Source organism: Fringilla coelebs, assembly GCF_963513975.1.
Source record: "Fringilla coelebs genome assembly, chromosome: 1".
Classification (NCBI taxonomy): Eukaryota; Metazoa; Chordata; class Aves; order Passeriformes; family Fringillidae; genus Fringilla; species Fringilla coelebs.
The window spans coordinates 126,063,907-126,088,580 of record NC_140028.1 but is presented as its reverse complement, the minus strand read 5'-3'; the positions used below and the strand labels follow the sequence as shown (position 1 = coordinate 126,088,580).

The window sequence follows — 24,674 nt, the reverse complement described above, 5'->3', positions numbered from 1 at the left end:
GCATCAGTTACTGTTAGTAACTACCACAATGGATTCTGAAAGCTAATTCAGTAAGAGCTGAGCACATGATAAATGAAGCTAGAGATGTAAAAACTCTGCTTTACCGAGTCTCAAATTAGACTTTATTGCTCAATAGATGTATAATAATGAATTGGTTCAAATTCTAATCAAAACGGAAACTACATAAACTACGTTTTTTGTCATTCAAAGTCTACAGTCTTTTAAATAAGAATCTCTTAAACAGAGTTCCTGAAACTAGAATATTTTTTAGTACTAAGTCAGATCATGAGACCTAGAGGTGTTAACCAAATTCTTTGTGAAAGATTTAAAGATGAAGGCCATCCATTCGATCTTAGATCCTTTTGAACAGTGCCAAATATTTTAGTCACATAGAATATTTAGGCACCACAGAAGCACAAACATCAATCTTCCTTGGTTCTGAAAACCAGGGAAAATTCTGCAGCTCATGTTTTTAAAATAGCCTAAAGTAGTCATACTCATCTGAATTATAAAGACCTTTGAGATCAAGCCAGTCTCAACAGCTATATTTTCCCATATTAAAATACAAATTTGAACCCTGCCAAAGGCTTCATGGTTCTCCCATGCCAGGTTCTGCTTCCCTCACTGGACTGTCTTTGCATTAACTGTTCTCTCTGTTATATTGCAGGTCATCACACCCTGATGCCAGTGCAGGAGGGATTCTTTTCTGCTTCATCAGAAGGGCATTTGTTTGGCCTCAAGGACAAGAGATAGAGGAGAGGACCAAGCTCCTTTTTCAGACAGGAAAAAAAGCTAGAAAAGAGGTGAAACCTACTCTCAAATTGTTCCATTGCTAGATAAGACTCAATAAGGTAAACTGCTAGGACACATGCACACTTTGAAAGAAATGCTACTCTTACAATAGTGTGTCACAGTATAAACAAACAACACTATACTGAATTTATCACTTATTGGCTTTTTTTTCTTTTAATTTAAACTCAAGCTTAATTTGGTGTCACAATGAAGAATATTTTTAGCTCAGTTTCAGTCCGAGTTTATATCTCAAATGAAACCAAGCCTTCACTCTCTCAAAAAATCAAAGGCCCTATTTTTTCTTTGCTTTTACAGAGAAAACATTCTAGAGATATCTATCTCACATATTGGCATTTCGTTTTTGTCATGTGTCCAATTCTTATCTGATGAATTCAATAGCATAGAAAAGTAGTTGGAAGAAATGTCTTATAATGGGTACTTCTTATCTTCAGGGAAATATTTTATTTATACTAAATTGTTTCTGACATTTCACTAATGGTTTTATGAACAACTTGACCTTTTTTGCCTTCCTCTTTATAGGACGTAGTGTAGTCAACCACCAGGAACCACTCAACCATAAGCTGGGAACAGTGCCAGTGTAAAGACTTCTTAGAAAAAGTCCAATTTGAAAATGTTTGCCATTGAGTGTTGAAGCAAGTCCAGAGAAGGGCCATGAAGGTGAGCAGATATGTCTCCCATGAGGAATGGCTGAGAAAATTGAAGTTGTTCAGCATGGAGAAGAGAATCCAATGAGACATTATAGCAGCCTTCTAGTACCTGAAAAAGGCTGACAAGAAAGATGAAAAAGCATGTAATGATATGACAAGGGGGAAAGGCTTTAAACTTAAAGAAAACATTCTTTACTGCAAAGGAGGAGAGGCACTGGGTAAGTTCTCTGTAGACATGATGGATGCTCCATCCCTGGAAGTGTTCAAGACCAGGTTAGAGGGAGCTGTGAACAACCTGTTTTAGTGGAAAACAACCTGTTTTAGTGGAAGGTGTCCCGTGCAGAGAGGTTGGAACTAGATGACCTTTAAGGTCCCTTCGTATTCAGCCATTCAATGATTCTATGATTTTATTTGAAGATTATGGGTATAAATTTATGTTGCATAAGTATTGAAGACAGAACTCAAAAAAAAAAAATTACTGAAAGGCATCTGCCCTGGGTTACTTATACTCTAAACAAAAGAATGACAAAAAAAGTAAAAAGCAGAGACATGAAAACAGAATTTGACATTTCTGTCAAGAGAAATCTTCACCACTTATCAGTTTACTTGTTCATTAAAATGAAACTAGCAATATTCCATATTTGCAAACAGTGCCAATGTTGTTGAATTATATTTCTCTCTTAGGCAAGAGACACACATTTCGGATTAAAACCTCCAAATAGCACTTGTAATGACAGCACATGAAAATTGCAGAAGGCAGAAGAGATTTTTTGGGTTTTTTTTCAAAAATTTAAAATGTCAAAAATTGTTTAAATGTTTCCTGGGACTTTTTTTTACAGACTTACATCAGTGAGGAGTGCTGACAGGATAGTCTTTTGAATACACATCTCTTTATCAAATAATTATGCTGGATCCATCTGAACAATCAGCAAAACAAGTCACTACATAAACCTCCTTTTGGCCAACTTCTTGGCTCAAAGACTTCCTGATATATATGCCCACATGAGAGCCACTATTGAACTACAAAACTATTTAGTTGTTTTAAAACAAGCAAACAAAACCAACCAAAAAACACCAAGCCAACCAAAAAAAAAAATCCCAAACTACAGAATAGGCAAATTTTTACAGATCAGAGAGGTAGCTTGTGAATAGCATTCAGGAGAAACTGATTAATAAATATCAGCATTCATATCACTATTCTTGTTTTATTACATTCACAAAGCAGGTAGTGTGTCTGTGAAAATTTAGTCTGGATGCTAAAGGCTGAGCTAGACCACGTTGTGTGGTTAATGCAGTTGAATCATGTCAGCACTTTGTGTTTTTGTCTACTCATCTGTCAAATGTATCTGATATTTAAGTTTCTTGTAAAATGCTTTAAGTTCCAATGGGAAGCATTCCTAGAGCTGGAATCACTAGAGAGACATGGTAAAGAAACCCTCTTGCTTATTGTGCATCTTTTAACATAGTGCATGCTTCAGTGCACAAAAAAATTGCTGTCAAATTCTGACCTGTAGTAAATGGGAAGGCAAGCACTTAACAGAGAGCAAAATGTTTTTTAAGCCTTAAAATGAACAGTAAAATCACTGCAAGAACCAATGAGGCATAGAGAACAACTTTAAAAAAATCAGCATAAAATAAAGCTGCTGCTGGAGCCCTATGTAATAAGTCAATGAGCCTGGTCTCAGTTCTAAACAAGGAAAGCAGTCCTTGTTTCTGAAAGAGTGACCTATAACCTGATATAAACTAAGTAAATTTTGACAATAAAATAAAAATAAGTGGAATTAAATCAAGAGAGTGTTTTGAACTTTAATAGCTGACATTATTTTTAACATGTCTGTGTAATCAGTGAAGGACAGGAATAACACATGTTGGTAAAACAAATTTTACAGTTGTATTTCAAAGTTCATAAAAGAAGTAATGACAGCAACTGAGTCCAAATGATAAAACCGAACTGCAGACTTCATAGTACTTATTGGTTGTTTCAATATGTTCAAATTTAATATTATATCTTCAACTTGAAAGAAAAAAAGTCTCTTTTATCAGCATCTTGTATGTGATGTGTCATCCATTGGAAAACTGCTGGGCAGCTGAAATATTTGGAAGAGCAATCCAGAGCTCAACTTTTAATGTGATTGTGGGAGAAGGAGGCCTTGTCATTATTTAAATGCCTTCAGTAATGCCTCTAAGCCTGTAGGCTGCAGGAGAAAAATGCAGTATTACCTTCACAATAGCAAAATCTGTGAACTGTGTTGTTTGCCACTGACTGTTTCCTTCCTTTCTTGTGTAGAAAAATAATCAACAGGAAAATATTGAACTGCCTCTAGTATGAGTTGTAAAGGCTGAGAATGTTCTTTATCTTGAACTCCTGTCTAGGTTCCCATATGCATTCCTTTCACATGAGGACCTATACCTGTCCTCGCACTGACCCCCTTATCAGTCTCAAAATGTGTCAGACTGGCTGAGGAACCAAAAATCCTGTATGGACTCTGTCCACCAAGAACAAAATATGCCTATCTATATTCAAACTTACTAAAACCAGAGCTGTGCTATGTGCTGAGTTGTGTTTCCACTTGGAACTAACTTTAACCACAGTCACAGTTAGTAAACCATATCCTTCACCACTAAAAAGTCATCAGTCCATAATGCACCTGCCTCCAAGTTACAGGAATGTTATGACTACACTGTAAGAGTAGAGAAGCAGTGTTAATGAGTTTCACTGTAATGATTCTAAAGACAATTTTTAAAATTTTTGAGAAAATCATTAACTAGGACTAATTACAGGTACAAATTTATCCAAATGTTAAATTCTATACTAGATTTTCTTTAGTAATAACCTGGTCAACACATTGGATGATTACTCTAATGCAAAATGGAAATTCTTCATGCTACAGAAAAGCTGTCAAACTTATCAAAACCTCATACATCGTCACATGCCAGGACACCTTATATCTGCAAATGAGCAGACATTAATCAATCACCAGGATAAACTGAAATTATTTTTTAAATTCCTAATACTTCTGCATTTCTTTCAAATCACTAACTGATTATCAAAATTCACCACAAGAGGAAAAAATCATGCCTGCCTAGCATGAATGGTGACAGCAAATTATGTTTTCCTTCCAAACCTAGAAGCTCCAGAAGTAGTGTGATGCTTTCTTTTCAAAACAATCAGAAAAGGACCCAGGACTGTTTTTTTTTTCTTTTTTTTTTTCCTGGCAATTCTGTTTTGTTGTTTTTCTTTGTACAGGAGGAGTTTTCTGAGGAACACTCTTTTAGAGCACGTGTCCCTAATTAAAATGTATACACAACTTCAAAAAGCTGACCCAGATTTTTCAGTAGGGAGAATTTAAAAGTTATTTCTGAAAACCTAATCAAATAGAAAGGAGAAAAAATAATATTTACGTTAAATTCATCATTTACCATCTTGTTTATCTCAACAATCATAAGAGTACTTGGAAGAAAAAAAACCAGCATGCGCAGCAGTATCTGCCTGACAGAACAATTCTTGCCCTTCAGTCAGTTCAATACTAGCAAATAGCACATATTTTGATAGACAATAGGAAACTTTAAATGTTTTACTAATTCCACTATCCTTCATATCATGTTAGTGGTATTTATTCACACTTGCTCAAAAAACCCCTTTTAATGTTAGTAAAATGGCAGTGTCTTTCAAAACAGCAGCAAGTCTGTTACCTTATTAATTATTTTCCATTACAGTTTTTAAAACAGCTGTCAAAAAAATCAATAAATTTTCAACATTTGGAACAATTTTTAACCTCTCTAATTATCAAACAAAAAGTAACAGAAACTACAGATTATGACCTCAATATATCCTACTTCATTGACTCCTAAGTTTTTCAACAAACTAAATGCAAAAAGATTGTATATCTTGCCCTTGTGTTATTATCATCAAGTGAAGCTTTTACATTCCTGTCTAATGCTTAGGTGCCTAGCTGGTAGCTCCAAGTGTTAAATCAGTTGCTAATTCCCTAATCACATGCCTTTCTCTCAATCTCTTTTGCTAAGTAGCATTTGCATTTAATTAAGTACATCTTAATTAGTTGATGGTTAATATTCTTGAAGTAATTTTCTTCTAAGAAGCCTAAGTAGAAGCGGCACTGATTTCAATGAAGACAAATACACTGGTTACTCACATCTGTTCATTATGCAAAAATGACAGAAAGTTGATCTAATAGTTTAATGATATGTAAACATTGCAGGATTGTAAACTGTTTGATTTGATGGTTCATGTGTGCAAATTTACTGTGGTTTTCTTTCAGAGTAGTATCATGCACTCTATTCCTTACTGAAAGAAAAATGGTAAACATGATACTTCTGCCACTTACTCAAAAAACCCACTGTGAATCTCATAAACATGTATGCTTCTATTTCTTTTTTTTTTCTTTTAACAAGAAATTTGAGAGCACAAGCACAGGTACCATTATCTTATTTACATTTTTACCCTTCCTGCACAGCCAAACCAGAGACTTATAGAAAAGGCCACTGCTGTCCTTTGCCTATGCAAATACTGGAAGATATATATACCTTTTAAAATAAAACACTAAATTTTAAAATATGATTTTGACTTTTTTAAAGCAAACATTTGCAATGAAAAATGGCTATTAATGACAGAAAGTAATAGTATACAAAAGCAAAATAGCTGGAGCTTAGAAACCCACCATGTCTGGTGTTTTTACAAAGATAACTGCATGTTAACACACTCAAGGAAAAAATAATGATCTTTTTATTGTTTTCTATTCCTTAATGAGATGAAACACCACATTTTACAAGCAATAACTTCTTGCTAATGGCTATATGCAAATTTCTTTATTCACCTTATGGGAAAAATAATTCTGATGAGTGGGATGGCACTGGCTTCAAGAACTCCCATATTCATGCAGAAATATAATTTCAAAAATAGTACCTGAGCACTTCAGCTCCTTCTCTGTAACCAAACAGTAAATGAGCTCAGTTACAGCTTACAGAGTAGCATGTGTTTGCTAACCTTTCCCACAACAGAGCATGTTACCAACTGTGTACAAAAAAAGGCTGAAGCAGGTAGCACTGCAAGTGGTTTATAGGAAAGCTGAACAATGTGAAAGCCATTCTGCTCCAGAAAAAAGACAGTGCTGGCTACAAGATTTCTTCTCTGTCCTTAAATTCATCCAAATTTTCAATCATGCAAATTTCAAGAAAAGTGAGTCACTGATAAAAAATCCAGATCAGTATTCCTTAATAGATCAGGTAAATAATACATTAATCCACCATGCACCATATAACAAAGCAGTTACAGGAAAAACCAGAAACAAAATAGCACTCCATACTTTGAAATAATGGTAGTAATAAAGGGAAAACTCTGACACAAAAAATTAAGAACATATTTTTAGATGGATATTTCCTGCTATAATTGCTTTAGATGGAAAACATCTTTGCATATTCTTTGGCAGTACTTTAAAAATAATGGTTAAACATAATGAACTAACACCTTCAGATACAATATTAATGCTTCCAGTAATCCCATTTTCATGTCTGGTAATAACAGTACATATGTACCTTCATTTATATTAGAGTCATCTATCAGGATTACAGCCATGTAGACAGAGTCTAAATTTGCCAGACACAAATAAAACCAGGGAAAGAAATAGTATTTCTTTACCCAAATAATATATTTTTATAATGCAGTGATGTTTGGCCAGATCAAACAGCAGTATGAAAAAATAATATCCCATAACTATGCTAAAATAGAAATATACAGAAAACTGAGGAAGAAAACCCCAACAAACCAAAATGAAAATCAACAGAACACTATGCACTTTTTTTCCATGAAAGGGAAAACTTATTTGGGCTTGACTTCTTTACTCAATGAGATTGAGAAAAGTGAAAAATAACTGTTCTCTTTTTGCCATATTAAGATTTGTGGTAACCACTTTGAAACTTTACCTCTTATTCCTTTATGCCCTTTCTAAATTTTCACCATATTTTGCTGGATTTATTCAGATTGAAAACCTGAGTTTGCTCAGAAGTTATTGAAAAAAATTTTTCCAATTTCCCTGAATGTCTAAGCTGTGGGGGTCACAGGAGCCACAGTATCAGCTCGCCCAAGCATAAAACATGCAGCATCACTTGGCTACCAGTGAGGATCTCAATTTAAAAAAATAAAAATAAAAAAATAAAAATAGATACACCGATGAGGGAAGTTCCCTCACTACCCAAAGGCACATTGAGGGTGTCCTGTAGCACTAACTATGGTTTAAAAAATGACACAGCCTTTTTATCTCTGACACAACCCTGCAAGCTACTCAGTGCATATTTTGTATCATAGGCATCAAAGACTAGTGGAAAACTCTTCTTACAGAGGATACTTCTTTGGTTCTTCACTACTTCTGATAGCACTGAATATTCAACAGCATGAAATGGGCTGTATATGAGCCAAAGTCAGCATCTGTGAAAAAGCCTGACCTAAACAGGGATACTGAAGAAGTAATCCAGATTAATTAAACTGGGATTTTGAAGGAGATTAGTTAAACTGTATTAACATTTTGTATGGCTATCCTTATTCAGAATGAAAAAGAAAATGCTTGCAAATAGAATTAAGAACATTTTAACTTCAAATAAGAGGATTCACAGACACATTAAATATAGTTTAAGTAATTATTTTTGCAGTTAATTTGGATCAACTTTGGAAAGCGCCTTCATTCATATAAGCAAAGTAAACAAAAACTGAAACATGATATGAGTTTAGCTGAAAATCTCCTAGTCTTTAACTTGATGCTATAGTATACTTGTACCACAGGGATAGAAGTTCAATAATTCTAATAAAGACTCCAGCAGAGTACCCAAACACTGCCTAACAACAGGAGTAAAATTTTCCTACTGCTTGACAGGTAGTTGAAACATTTTCATGGTTCATTTGCTAATGTAGTCTTACTGAGAATGATAAGGAACAGAGAATACAAGTGTATTGATCATAACCAAGCAGAGTTGCCTTCTAGTGTCAAATAAGCCAATCAAATGTCATCTTGATATGAAAGAAAAAATAAGTTTGATGACAGGCTACGGTCCCATTGAGAATAAAATCAATATTAGTCATGGGACCAAGTGGGATCAATATGTCAAACCAATAGGCCATTTTAGCAGGATGGGGAAAGGAGGGGAAAAGTGCTGACAGAGCTAAAAGGAAAAAAGAGGACGGTGAGAACCTTGAGGATGAGATCACTTGAAAATTTGCATTGTATTTCTAAAAAAACTTGTCAAAAGCACCAAGTCACCTTAAAAAGATGCAGCTACTTCCAAGACTAGCTAGTTAGTTCCAAGATCAGTTTATTCTCATAAACTTTTCCCAATCAAGCCACAATTCGTATAGTGAAAAATTTATATTCAAGTATGACTTCCAGAAAAAAAGATTAAAAATATTTTCTCCATATGTATTTAAAATATTAAAGAAGCTTTACTGTGTTTAAAAGTCAAGAAAAGTCTTTTCACAGGTTTTAGAAATACTGATGGTGTTATTTGAATATTGGTAACAGTAGGATTTAAAATACATGGATTTGAAAATGCAACACGCATTTATTGCAACGTGTCTTTTTGATTATTTAAAAATCCCATGCTTTATTAAGCACTGAAAATTATTGTACTACTTTTTCACTGCTGAGTATTCTCAGAAAATTTTTAACTTCCTCATATATAGACACATAGAATATTGTAGAATTTTAAAAGGTATTTCACAGGTAAAAGCCTTTTCACAGGTATTTTATTGTAAGTGCTATTTTATGCATTTCCCCCTCCCATCCAATAATGTCAAAATAACCTGGAGAACAAGTTTGGGAAGGGCAATGGAATGTCAATGACTTCAAACCAGTTTGATTAGAGAAGATATTTCTGATGTGCTGATCTGACCTAGACTAACATTTAGGGATATGAGTTAGGAATAGAAGCATAAAAAGGAAATAATAGGCAAGAAAAGCAGTAGCATGAAAAAAATGTGACAGTTCCACTAAAGTCAGTAGAATGACAGTGCTCACCACAATCATTTCAATGATTCCCTGCACTGAGGTACTAATCTGCATAATTTCAGCAGCTACCTTAAATGGCCTGGTTTTTCAAGAAACAAAACTTTCACTAACTTCAAGCTTCTCATTTTCAGCATAAATATTTTCTTTGGTTAATAAATTTATACATTTAAGTTAAAAAAGCTACAAAAAGTTGCATCATAAATGGGTTCATAAACACTTCAGCAGTGCAGTATTTCCCTAGAATTTGGCCACCAACAGAGTAACGTTATTCTTCTCTGTAATGCAAAATCTTACTCACAGATGAAGAGAATGATTAATGGCCTGCACCTGACAGAATATTAAGTGAATTTTTCAGTTGGTCAATTATCTAGTATTTCACTAGTATACTGTGAATCTGCAGCAAGTTTACAATTGTGCATTCATATACATTGTCATACCTATTGCCACACAAAGACACATGCAGCAGAAAAGGGGGTTTAAGAGAATAAGAAAAATTATTTTATATGGCAAAAGATGATTGCAAACATTTTCTTTGCATTATTCATCCAGCTGCAGCTAGTAAAGAGTTGTCACCCTCTATATAATCTGACAGCTCAATTCAATCACACTTAAAACATAGGACCCAAGAGGTGTAAGAGAGATCACTGCCACTGTCATGTTTACACATTTCTGAGAAATGGTTTTTAAATTAATTTCATGGATGCTTTTGTCTGTGTCCTACTACTGGCAGATAAAATGCAGTCTTTGGAGAACACCTTTTTATCCATCTTGCAATGAATATCTCATCATTATGAGTGGAAGGCACAGCATGCCTTTAGGGAGCTCAGACTGTGAATTAATCTCCTCTTTTGGAAACATTTTCATAGTCTTTCTCCCAAGAAGATGACTAAACTAACCCATCCTTTTGACTTTTTTCTTTCTCCTAGCCTCTACGTGTATGGATTCAGAGAAGGAGCTTCCAGGGAAACAACCAGAGGTGAATTCCACTACATCTTATAAACCTACTCTGTGGAGGGAAATATAATAGCATTGTCACAAATGAACAAAAAAAAAAAAAAGCCAGGAATACCTCTGCAAGTTTAGGGACATTACAACTCTTTACTTTGTTAATAAGTTATGCAAGATAATGTCCTAAAGTCACAGAAGACTGAGAGATTTCATTAGATTGACACTTACTCACAGAAATAATTTGTACCCTGAAAGTTCGGTACTGATTTTCTAGAAGCCTCCCACAATACAGAAGATGCTTTTGGCTTATGTAATCCTTCTTTTTCCCCTCTTTAAATAAAAAACCTCAATGTTGAGGCATCCAGAACAAGAAATTTCATGTATTTTCTGATTAATATCTTTTCTCTGGAAAACACTAATGCAGCAATTTACTATTCATAAAATAGTATCAGTACCAATAAAGGATGTCTAAATAAAATTCAAAACAAACATCTGATAATTCCTAGGGCAAGATTTACATACTTAATCCACAAGTTAATCCCCCAAAACTATATCAAGAAACCAAAGAGTAAATGCCAAAATGAAAGGTGCCTTTGTATAATGCAGTTTTTTTAACTGTATAATCACATGCTTATTATTTCTCTACTGGGTCCCTTCCTCCTTCAGTACAGATTGGAAACTTCTTATTGGGGAGCTATTTGGTATTTTTAGTTTTATTCTCTTTGTTCAAGTCATGATCCAATGTTTTATTTACCACACACTAATTAAAAGTGTTATTAAAACAGAATTGGGATTTTTCCTAAGATCTTTCTGTCATGACTATCAGACGCCCACTAGCACAGCAGTATTTTCAGAACACTGAAGATGTGGCAGGTCAGCATTATTTATATTTTGCTGATGCTGAACAAAAGCAGAGCAAAATTAAACCCTGAAGAATAGGACAACTAACGTTAGTTGTTTCACAGATATTGCATTCATTACTATAAAATGCCCACTTAATCACCAAAGGAGATATATCTGTCTCACAAATAAGTGGCAGATTCTGTGGAGAAAATGTTATGTTGGCACAAATAAATTCTTCCTTCTGATATATTCACATAAGTACTGGACAAACAATTTCCTAATGTTTGAGGGCTTTCTTTTGAAAACTAAAATATGAGTTTTTGATGTAATATTTCTTTCCAGTTTTCTAGTTTAAAACAGAAGTCAAATGATAAATAGTGTTTCTGCCATGGGTGTTGCACTGATGCTGGAAACTGCTGCTCTGTCTGGTGAGCTCATGAGACAAAAGCAGAAGCAGACTAAAATTCATTGCGTTCCAGCCCTAGATGTCATGAATTTTCCTTTCTTCCCCATTCTCTGGCTTCTTATCCAGCCTTATTTTTTCAGACACTATTCCTAGCCTGTCACCTCACTGTCTTTTCACCCAGCTCCGCCAAATTCTTTCCAGCTGCTTGTCAAACCCTCCCATGGGCTGACCCTTAGCAGATTAAATACCTCACCAAATTCATTCCTAATGCTTGTCATGTAGAGACATTTTATAACTTTGAGTTCTTTACTTGGTCTCAGGAAATTGCGCTGGAGGAAACCAGGGTCAAGTCCTACCTTTCCCCAGCTTCAACCCAATTGTTTGGCCAGAACATTGCAGTTCTTTCTCCTGTCTTGCCTTTTTTCTTCAAGCCCCAGGTGTAAATCTCTTATTTTCCTCTGCTGGGCTTGTGGCTATGTGGTCACAAACTACCTGCACTCCAACATCTGAAAGAGATCACTGGGAACACTGAAGAGACTGGTATCAATTGTTGACCTTGATTTTGAGTAATCATTTTGTTTCCACATGTTTTAGTTCGAAGTTTCTGAAGTATTCAGCGAAGCTGCTGCTTGCGCACAAGAATTGCAAAATGACATGTATCATCTTAAGGCTCTAAGTGGCCACTGGAACAGCTGTCTTGGGAATCAAGTATTTTTTGGCAGATAAGGGTGATTTTTTTCCTTAATCAGTACTCAACACAAATTATGATCTATGAGAAAGGTCAGACAATGAGCTGTTCTAGGCTGAAAGTTCTGAGAGCAAAATTCCCATTTATTCTGTCTTAACATGAGTAGCTCATGATGAGATCTTTATTCTCACCATTTATCAACACAGTGGTTTCACAGCTTTGAAATTTGGTAACATTTATCTAGAAAATGGACCATAATATGCAAGTTGTTGTGAAATATAAATAGGCTTGTGCAACGTTTTCTCAGATGGGAAACTGACTCCCATCAAACCTAGTGAGAATATACTCTCTTAGATCATTTATCATAAAGATTAATGACTAGTGCTCTGTCATATATTCTTCTGAGAAACTGGCATTTAATGTATAGCTATATAGCATTATTTTTATATATCACTGAATTAGATGCAAAATTATCTCTTCTTAATAAGCTTTGTAATATATTTCAAATATTTTCTGGGTATGTTCTAGGGAACACACAAACCCAAAACCAAAGGAGCTCAATACAGTTCTAGAAATCCTGTTCCATAATCCACCCATAACTCCCTAGCTCCCTTTTTCTTTCTTGCCTCAAAATAGCATAATTTGAAGTGATAAGTGGAAAAACTGTACCACATTAAATTGACCTTCCTAAAGAAATTCCAATTGTTATGAAGTATATCTACAATTATCCCTCTCTGCATTCTTACCACAAGGAAGCATGGAGTCTAATCAGAATTGGGTTCCTGCATTGCTGAATATTACACAAATCAAAATGCATGCATCAAAATCCCTCCCTTCTAATTTAGTCACATGCAGTTCTTGCAGTATCCTACGGTTGTGCCATCAAAACCAAAATAAAGATAATAATAATATGGATTATATAAAACATTTCATGCATTTTAAAAATATTAGCACTTTCCACTCCAGCAGCCTCTACTCTCAGAAGTCCAAAAATTTTACAATAGTGCAGCATTACATTTTAGAAGCAAACTGGTCAAAATACACCAAACTTGCCTGACCAGACAGCCACATTATGATCTATTACACTAGCCAAAGATTTTGGTAATTAGGTTGGCCCACCTGTTTTTACCTTAATTATATTATTTATAGACATTGATGTCTCATTAGACATTGTCCATACCAAGTGCAACTCCATCTTCAAACACATATGACAAATTGAAAACAAGGGCCTGATGCACTAAGTGCTAATGTTTACTGGACTGTGCAGATGTAACATTGGTTTTGTCTTATTTGTCCCTTTAACTGAAATCATCACATCAAACTACAGGCAAGCCATTAAAGACAGGGACAAAAAAAGTAATGTATTTAATTTTTTCCATATAGTTAAATTACTACATGTTACATAAATGCTAAAAGCATCCATTCTTTTATGGAACTCTTAAAAGTTCTCATCCATTCTTTTATGAAACTCTGTAGTGACATGTCACTTTCCTAATATCAAGATGAGAGATAAAAAGCAATTGATGTCATCAATTAATTGTGACTTTTTATTGACAGAAGAGTTATCAATTATGAAACTACTCTGAGACTTCAGAGATAGTTTAAACAGTATACTGTACTCTTGTTTTTCCTTATATTCCTTTATATTAAATAAAAGAAATCTTTTTTAAAATAAACACCTTAAAAATCCAATGGTCTGAAACAAAATGGCCTGAGAGTGTCAGTTTTAAAGTCCTTTAAATTCACTTTATTTTACTGAATTTTTTTATTTCACTAAGAAATTCATAAATATACCGAGCATCCAAGAAACATATTCAGAAGTTCCTTATGTTAGCAGAAAAATTAAAGGAAAGGAAGGAAGGGCTTTGGTCTAAGTTTCATAGCCTATGTGCTTACAGTGAGGAACAAAGTAAGCATCTTACATTTGATTTAAATGCCTCAGATGGTCATCCAAAAAGCTGTCAGCAGCAAAGAACAGTTTAAAACAATGCTGTTATGATATTAGCTAGGAAGCAAATATTGGAAAATGATGACTAATGCCAATATAACCAAGTTCCTGTAAGCATAAGGCACTATGAGCCCAAAGAAACTATCATTAGCTACTGTATTTTTCTGCTAATTGACTGCTGAGCATTGGCCAGATTTTGATCTGGGTTTTCTTACAGGCATAACTGAATAATTCAATGTAATTTGAACTTGAATCTGGTGCTTCACTCTTTATAAAGAACTAAGTCATAAAGTGACATAAAGTGGTATTTTCTTTTCTAAATAATCATAATAAAATCCAACCAGTCTGATGGTTTCTTCATCAAATGCATAAAGCTGTACAATAGAAATGTCATAAAAATAGATTCTTTACATGTGGGCACACCTATGAAATACCTCTGCTCAGGTCCATTGAATCTCTTATTGTTTCCCATCATGAAAATAAATGACAACCAGAAGACTACTCAGTTAGCATTTGATTCAAACCATAAATATACAGAAAGACCCAATTCTGAAACCAGCCAAAATAATTTAAATTAAAATTGCACCAGTGAAACTTCAGCTTTTCCTGAAATTTATTCTACATAATTCATTATCTGCTTATGGTAAGATGATATAAAGCCACAACCAAAAAATTAAGGAAGCAAATTGAGATATTGATCAGGAAACTGTAGAAGAAAATTTAAACTAGATGAAAAAATTTTGTAAGATTATTTTAAAGTAAAATTTTACAAAAATAAGAGAAGAGGTATTTCAGTTTCTCTAACTCTTGAGAAAAACAGTAAGTCAAATAAAACACAGGATGTTTTATTACTGAAGTATAGTGTCTTTTGTTAGTCTCACTAGCTGAGAATAAACACAGATAAAGGACAGGTATCCTAGAAATGTCCTCTGTTCCATTTTGATCAATATAGTGTTTCAGCTCTTGACAAAGCAGCTAAACTATTTGGTTTGTAATGCGTCTAAATGAAACAGACTAATCTACCTTCTAAATCTTTTAATTGATACCAGGACTACTGCTTTGCCTCCAGTATTGCAAAACTGGTAAACTCCTCACATTTGCATCAGAAAATCCTGATGTCAGTGGTGTCAGTGACAGGTCAGAAAAACCAGACCTGTGTCACCCACCTCCACACAGGTGCCAGAAAGGAACTTATGGCACTCAGCTACATCAGCATGCCCCTCTGCCTACACAACTTCAGCAGCAATTCTGCTACTTCCTAGAGTTGCAGGAATTTGCATATGCATAAAGAGTCTTGATGTTGCCATGGCTCCCTCTTCCAAGGCAAGTGACTCTCAGCTGGGAGGCAGAAGATGGCAATGAGTCCACTCCTGTCTGTCCCTGTAGAGCTACTGTAACCAACAATTAGTGACTCCAGCAAGATCTGGCAAAAACCTGCACTTCAAAAGTGAGACCTGTTTTGTCTGGAATAACACATGAGGCAGTACAAAGCCCAATATGCTATAAAGGCTGTAAACCAATTTATTATCTACAAATTCTTAGAAAATGAGCAAGGATTGTGAGGATCAGATGGACACTCCAGCCAATGCCAGTACCTGAGCTACAGCCTTCAGCCCAAAGGAAAAATGAAAAAATAAGTGAACAAGCATTTTAAGGCATTTCATGAGTAGTTAATATTGCAGATTTTTATGTCAGAAATTATATTTCCTTATTACATATGAGTAGCACAAATATGTCTGTTAACAAAGTGGAGAAGCAGCCAGCTTTCCCACTATGGACTTTAAATAATGCAGAGATATTTTTGAAACTGTATTCTTCATAGACTGTCATAACTACAGAGAAATAAAACAAATTCATCTCTTCTAAAATTACTCTTCTGTGTGTGAACTTTGTTAATACACTTAATAATAGATAGTATGTACATAGGTGTGGGTGTGCATGAATGTGTGTGTATGCCTTGCATATATTACATATACAACAAAAATATTAATATCAATTTATTTTTTAAAAGGCATTTAATCCTTACCAGAAGTTAGTCTGTAGAATGGAGCATGAGCAACTGATGTTTAATTATTCAAATTATGTATACAATGAAGGAATTCTGATCACTTTATGTTGTGTCTGGGAGCTTCCACAACCAAAAGGTGTTTTTTTCACCTAAAAAACTCTTTTGTAAAATTTCCTGGAAGATTTACTAAGAATATATATTCAGAAAATGTTCTTTCCACAGTAAAAGACTGAAGTTCCATTTATATAATAAAATACATCAAAGTTAATTATAGCCTCTGCAATGACAACCTGGGGAATGTCATGTTTTTTTCAGCATGAATGAAAATTCTGATTACTGCCATCCACTGTGGAAAGAGTGACAATCACAGGCCTCCAGCAATAAGATGGGAGGATAACTTATTGTTTGCTCTCGTCCCAAAGGCTGTAATGATTCTTATCTAAACATCAAAATGAAGAGAAAAGCTAATTCCAATTTTAAGAAACAACTTCACAAACATTGCTGCTGGATTCTAACTGAGAATCCAAACATCCAGGTCAAGACATATCATCCCAATTAATCATCCTTAAGATATATAGAATGATACAACCATGCACAGAAAGAGAAGCTACAAATCAGTTTTGGGTTTATTTTACATTAAAACTACTGAGCTTTATCCATCTAGGGTACAGTGCTTAGTCTGAAATACCAGCCTTTTTCATTTTATAAAGCAGAGGCCAAAGGCACAATATGCTCTTTTTTTGGACACATTTAAGTCCCTTCATTTCAAACTGTCCTATCTAGGCACTTTAAGATTTAAGATTGGCTTAATAGCTAATAAAAAGAAGAAGAAGAACACTTGAAGAGATGGAAAATAATATTGTCAAGCAAAGTTTAGTTTGAGTAACAGCAATCTTATGCAATAGTTAATGCTTTCAATACTGTTTTCTTTCAGGGTCACTTTTACCTGTAAAACTGAAATAAAATTCCCTGTGTGCTACTAAGATCAAAAATGTAGCAACACGTGATTATCATACAAATTATGTACCCTGTTAATAAAATAAAATAAAAAATAAAATAAATTTAACTGACAGTCAGTGCAGTCTTCCTCGAGATGTGCTCAAAGAACTCTGAATATCCCAAATTCCTTAAGATGAATAATTTAAACCATGATGTTTTGACAGTGGAGGAGTAGCATTTTCCAACTTTTATTTCACTGGAACTAGCCTGAAGCTGTGGGGCTGAAGAAAAACTTGCCAGACTGCAAAGCGTTATATTGTATTTTGCAGAGCAAAATCTAGATGCCTACAACTCTGGTTGAAGGACACCACAGAGATTCTCTTGACTGCCAGGGTAGGAGGCCAAAATACTAGATGGGAACTATGTGGGAAGAGGTGGGGGTGTTTAGAAAGAATTTAAGAGTTTTCTATAGGATTTCTAGTGGGTTGGTGCTGTGGCAGGAAAATTAATAAGATGCTTGAGCAGAGTCAGTTTTGGGAGGAGATTGCTGAGGTTGGTGGGTCTTTGTTTGCTTCTGCGGCATCATGCTAATCCTTCTCAGGAGAGAGCCAAGCAGAAGACACTTGGTACTACTGGTGCAGTACACAGAGGATTGTTTACTAAAGGAAGGAATTTCAAAGAAGGAATTTTAAAAGAAGAGCTGGGGCAATTCCTTACATTACTCTCAGTTGCTTTTGCGCTCTCTCAGATGTAACTGAACACCTATTTTTGTCACTGAATGACTAGGTGATCAGATTTTTACAAAACATGACATAATTACAATTTGTTTTCTCCTTTCTTTGAAGCTAAGCCCACAACTCTTCAATCTTAAAGACTGACAGGCCAAACCATGACTTCTCACTCCTTCTAGGCAGGTTACTGAAATAGGCAATGTATAAGGCCATATATTTGCAGCAATATATAATGCCATATAATTCACAGAGACAAAAACCAATACTGGGAGTAATAAAGTTAAACACCAGTGTTCCAAGTCAAATTTGGCCAAAACTAAAGCCCATGGAGTGCCAAGAGCAAATCCAATAAGTTTCAATAGAAAATATCATATACACAAAAGACATCTCAAAGTTTAAAGGATCAATTGCATGCTTCAAATATACAATAAGTTATAGTCAATATAAATTACCATATTATAGTTTAGAAAGAAATTGTGTTAGATGTGTGAGAAAATGCAATTCCTCAAAATAAAGGCAAGCCAAACTAACCATAATCTACTAAAGCAAAAAATAGTCTTTTTGTTTTACAGATTTTAAAGTGTCTTCACAATTATTTAGGAAACACCTTGATTTACAAGGAAAAGGCCATTTTTCATTTGAATATGTACACAAAAAACCCTGCAAACAGTTTCAGTATTGTTGCCAAGAAATTATCAAATTGCAAAGGGAAATTTTTTGAGTTAAGGACATAGAATATGGTAGATTGAATATTGTAATTCTAAGCTAATCTCTTTCTGAGCTGTAAAGATGGTTACTAGTTCTCTTAGGTGTATGCAGAAAAATAAAGCTTAGATTCTAACTCTAAGCATTTCAATTTAATCCCCAAAACTCAATTACAACCTAAAGTCTTCAGCAGGAAAGCTCAAGATTTAAATATCTCTATAATCAGTTCTTATTACTTCTGACTGATCTAATTTCAAAATATTTTTTGCAGCTGTTAACACTCATCAGATGTGTCCTCTTACTTAATTCTCTGTTGGAATTGAGAAGCTGCTTACTATACTACACTGCAGTCAATACAATTATTTTAATTTATCTGCTGCTCTAGACTATAATATTGCTAATGAATAAAGACTAGTCTCACAACAGTAATTCATGAACCTTCAGTAGATTAAAGTATTCTGTAAGCAGCTTTCAAAATTGGCTTTTATGACTGTGTCATGCAAGATCTGTTTTGTCTCACAGAGGATAATTGAATAATGGTTGTATTTTTTTTGACCTTTTGAAGAAGCAAGACAGCTTGGACTGTCAACCCAACTCTGTAACACTCATCAAATGATCCTTTATTATATTCTTTTTCTTCCAGCTATACTTACTGCAATGCATCTTACTTTGCTCACATTTTATTTGTTCCTAGGCTCAGAGGATCAGCTTTGTTAGTGGGATTACATCAGGGTATTCAGTCAAGCCACTGCAGGCATGAATCTGATCTACTGGCAAACAATAGCTGTTTTCTATTTACTTTTCTCTAAGTCACTTTGTGAAGCTTTGAAACCCTACACAGTGTAGGTGAAGGAGCTTGGTCCTAGAGCAACTAGAGGTCCTACCCTTCCTCTCCAGTATTAATGGACATTTATAACTGTTCCACATAGCTTGGTTTAAAGGATCAAGAAAGCTGAGAACAACTGATACCCTTTTTGGACCACATTTTAGTATCATCACTCTGGCTGGCGTGGGCTGTAGGGAAAAGCATCCATCTTACCGTCGCTGTTGATGCAGACGACAACAGGAACCTGTGTGCCAGGGCCACATGGCTTTTCATTGTCAGGAATGCATTCCTCCAGCCCTGTGATTCTCCAGTCATAGCAGGAGGGCTCTTCACACGGGATGGCTTCCAAGAGGTGAGGACAGTTTCCTGTTCCTCCTGTAGGCTCGTTGGTGATGCGACGTTTCCTCAGTTTAAAGCCTGAAATGTCCATGAAAATAACAATTTAAGTCTAAAAATGTGAAGGGAAGCACTTTTTATCTGTCTACACCTGAGTGAACAGTCCTGTTTGTCTTCTCTGTAAAACATACCATGGACGCTCAGCAGAACAATGCACTTTAGGTCATTCGGTAGAACTCAATAAAAAAGAACTAGAGATAAAATTTTACAAGTTTCAATGTTTTGAGCCTTCTCAGGCTCAGGAGGCTTTGACTTAAACCCCTGTTTATCACAGTCATGCATACTCCAGGAAGGAGACAGGATCATTTCCTGAGCATCACTCTTGCAAGATCCATCTCATTTTATAAATCTTGACTACATTGCTGGGTCACCATTTCTCAAATAAGTTATTTGTTTTCTTCTCAGGTATGTTCCAACAGAAATGGGTTATCAAGTGAAATCAGCTTACAAACACTCATCCCCCCTCCAACCCTCCAAAATAAAATGCAAGAATAAAAAGACAACTTGTGAGAAAAACAAAAGCATGAAAATAAACTCAAAATAAACCTGTGAATACATTTTTCAGTAATAAACATAATAATATTCCCTTGCAAGCATCCAAAAATTTCCTTAAGACTGTCTAAAATCATTTCAGAATGGACAAATTAATGAGCATTTATGCACTGTGTCATCTACTGGGCCAATGCCAGCAATCAAAAGCAACCCATGCTCTCCTTTCAGGATGGCTCATTGAAAAAAAGACTAAACACAGTCAGAAAAACCTAACCAAACTAAATGGATTCAAGAAACAGTTTTTCTTTTCACATCTTTTCACAGTCTCTTTTATTTTGTATCAGTATTCAGGCAAGTTAGTAATATAGAGATATTTTAAATAAAATGTTACATATAATATACTCTGTCATTTCTACCAAGACACAAACTGAACAGGAGAGTTTTCAAACACACATGTGCAAGAACTAATTCTTTGAAGATATGCCTCTTAGTTCAATTAAAGTATTTACTTTAAAAATACTGTTCCATTTATCTTCAGTTGCTGTTTGTTCTCCTTTTTTCTAAATTGAAGAGTTCAGCCAAATTATGTGCAAAAGCCTGACACAAAAGGCTGATACAATTTCAAAAATAAAGAACTCCAATATCTACAGCAACAAAGGATGCAAATGATCTGGAAATATGTAGACAGACATGCTGCTAAAAGTGGGAGTGCCTGCACAATTTTCACATCATTCTCTCAGAAGAACTGTCAATGCAATTACAAAATAAAATGCAAGAATTTCCAGTTAAGAAGAAAACATTGGCAGTTGAGAAAAAATCCCTGCTCATGTGTGCAGGAATAAAGGCTTGCACAAAGTACATCCTAGTGTACTTCTATTAGACAGATCTCCAAATCAGCCTCACAAACCTAAACTTTACCCCTGAAAATGTAGCAAATCTTTCAGTGATGGAACAGCAACAGAAATAACAGACTACTTGACAGCTGTACTCAGACTAGACTTAATCTGATAGATTTGCACAGCTGAACTGCTTTTTCCTTCTTGAACTGATCAAGGTTGGGTCAGAGCTCCACAAAACAGCTTCGTAAAACTTGTATTACTGCTGCCCAGACAGAAGTGTGGCTAGCAGTATGCCAGAAATATCCAGCTAAGCAAACACAGTAATCACAGTTGCTCCTTCCAGTGGACATATGTGGCTGCCCCTTCTTACGACTGTTTTCAATCAAGAAACCAAGTCTGTATCCCCAGTTTTATCAGATGATCACTTTGCAGCAATGACTAGGCCAGTTTTTCTCATTTACAGTCAGGAGCCCACAGACTTCTAACACGAGGTCCCTGTCACTGTATTCTTGCTTTCCTATTTTGATGTCAGGTTACTACAATCTGTTCTGCATGGCAATAAGTTGTAAAACATGCTGAAATTGAAACCAGCACATATGTCATAAGTAAAACAGCATCACATATCAACAGCGAATGGTGCCACCTCTTTGCCAGATCATAATTTATGCTCTAATGGTGAATTCTTAAGCTATTACTGAACTGTAAATCTTTGATTGCCTTGTACACTACATACATCAAAGGAGGCTTCTGTCCTTTTGTGTCAGTGCCAAAGTTGTGATTTGAACACACAAACTGTATCCCTTTCAATCTGAGAGGAAGGTTCAGAACGAAAATTGAACTGCAGAAACCTAAACTGATCCTGAGAGCTGAGTAAACAGGCTGCATTTTTGCTACCTTTGGTGTAACCATGATGTCAAATGTAGTCCTAATTCAATGACTTTATTTCCATGCCCAGAGGCACTGGATATACACTTCTTGGTAAAAAATTTCTCGTGCTTGCATAACCTAGTGACTTAAGAATAGCAGATTTCACCACAAAAAGGCTCTGCTGAATTGTTACATACCCTTCTTGGCCTGAGGGTCATCACAGCTTTCATAGGTGCATGGTCCCCAGGCTGACCATGCTGAGGTCTCGCACTCTGTAGGACAGGGAACGTGGCACAGCTGGGAGGTGCTGGGAAGAGGTCCTGTACACAGTTTGCGGTCTACTGGCCTTGAAGCTGTCAAAACAAAGTTAAAATATTTCTCATATGTCACTGGTCATAATCCTCAGCTCTAAGTGGACAGAGCCATCCCTTAGTGAGAAAGGCTGCTATCTCATCATTTTAATCTGATGATGTGATGGAAAAATGCCTGCCTTGAAAAAAATTGAATGGAAGTCAGTTTACTCTTTGCATGAACAAATTCAAATCCCATTATGTGAAGACGGGAAGCCTGTAGATATTGCAGTATCCCCTCAGACCCATTCCTTTCCTTTGAGGGGTAAATTATACCATTACAACAATTGTTCACTTTGCATTCTACATAAATTTGTGTCCTGTTATGTCATTGCTCTCTGATCTTGAGAAACCGAACAAAAAGCTGCATAAACCCCTTTGCACTTGTATATGTAAGCTATATGATACTATAACTTCAAAGGCCTAGTTAATTAATATTTAAAAGATTATTTTTAAGCTTTAACCTGAAACACAGCTAAAATTTTGGCAAAAACTCTTTTTCTTTTACTCCAAAGACCATCAAGTGCACACTCAGCAGTAAGATTTGTGCAGCAGCAACTTCATCTCAAGAAAGGCTTTGTTTCAGCTACATATATGGTTTGCATTTGCTATATATATATGTCGATAAACATGTATACATCATGGGTATATGTAGTTGTAAAAACTGCACAAGACAATTTTTTTAAAGTGTTATTAATCTATAGAGACACATGTGAAAGCAGTCTTCTGTTCTTTAAAGATCAATAACCAAAATCACCCTTCTTCCATACTTCATTCTTTTGATTTTACAGGTAGTACAAGTAACAGGAAAATTCTATAAGGTGCCAGAGTAAGGCACAGAACTCAAACTAAAAATGTACCATTTAATTGAAAGCAAGATTTTAATTCTCTTTCATAATACAGGACATGACAAAATATTACAGTAAGCAGAGAATATCTGCTAGAAGTTTTTTTACTTTGGTTGATTGAGGAAACATAAAATTCCTTAATTTAAAATACTCTCCTTCTATTCAGTATTTTTTTTCCTGTGGGAAGTTACATCATTAATTTTGGTAGCACTTTTGATAGAAAGACTCTCAGATTAAATAGATACAGTATATGACAAAACATCTGTCTGAAAGATGAGATCAACAACCACTTATGGAATATGAAAGTAAACACCAGGCTGTTAAAGTACAGTCAATCTTGTAGACATGTGTGTATGCCTTTCCATTCAGATTTTCTAAGCAGTTGATCTTTACAGTTTCAGAAAAAGCATCCAATTCTCACTTTTTTAAGGGGAAAATGGAAAGGAAAATCCTCCTCCTATTCTGGTTTTCAATGCTGCCTTCTTGGGCACAGTTTTACACGGTGTCGCTCCACATAATGAAGGCATGAAGGTGGCAGATATTATTTACTATTACTGTCTCTAACTTACCAGTCTCTTGAAACAAAATAATATAAAGCCTAATATTCCAACATTTGCATAACGGTATGTTGAAATTAAATTTTATGATATATCATTGAATTTTACAGTAATTTTGACATGCATGACCTAACATACATGATAATAAAAATAATATGCATATTTGGTGTAAAAAATTGATATAAGTAAACATAATTTTCCTGTTAAATTTGTATTGGATACTTTCTAATAAAAAATGAAAAATAGTAACTAACTGCTCTCCATACATTTTTAACCTTTATTTAACTGGGGAATTGCCCAAGTGAGACAGTTGAAATTAAGGACCAATCATACCCCTAGACAGTCTTGCTTCAGGGAATAGAGAAAGTGCTCTGAGGAATTCCATGCTTCATCTCTAGCTCTACCATGATAAAAAACTTAGCATCACACTATTTCAGGGATTTTTACTCAGAAAAATAACAAAGATCAGGAAGCTTTTAGCAGTAGCAGTTTTTTCATATCACAGGTAACAATAAATCTTTAAATATGCCAAAATGCTTTCCAAATGCTGTGTTTAGACACTAAGTGATGTACAAATGCTATCTCTTATATTTTGCTTTTGCAACAAAGGATTCAACCATAGGACAGAAAAGTCCTATTTCAGGTTATTAAAAATGTTTTCATCATTGAGCAGTTAGGATGAATTTCATGCAGGATTACTCAAAATTCTTTTCCTGGGATGACAGTAAAAGAAGAAAACAGCTTTGCCTGGGCATTTTGTGACCATCTTGTTCCCATGAATTTAAATTAATTTCTTTCAGCATCACAAAAG

At 35.0% G+C, this 24,674-nt stretch overlaps 1 protein-coding gene across 1 annotated transcript in view; it reads right to left on the bottom strand.

The window, feature by feature from the left end:
* THSD7A (thrombospondin type 1 domain containing 7A) overlaps positions 1–24,674 on the bottom strand; it is a gene marked incomplete at its 5' end in the record, with an annotated part of 192,260 nt that overhangs the window by 68,112 nt on the left and 99,474 nt on the right. The window contains 2 exons of the mRNA XM_084209618.1: positions 19,728–19,931; positions 22,306–22,461. Coding sequence (XP_084065744.1) covers positions 19,728–19,931; positions 22,306–22,461 — 360 coding nt within the window. The remainder of the gene's footprint in view (positions 1–19,727; positions 19,932–22,305; positions 22,462–24,674) is intronic.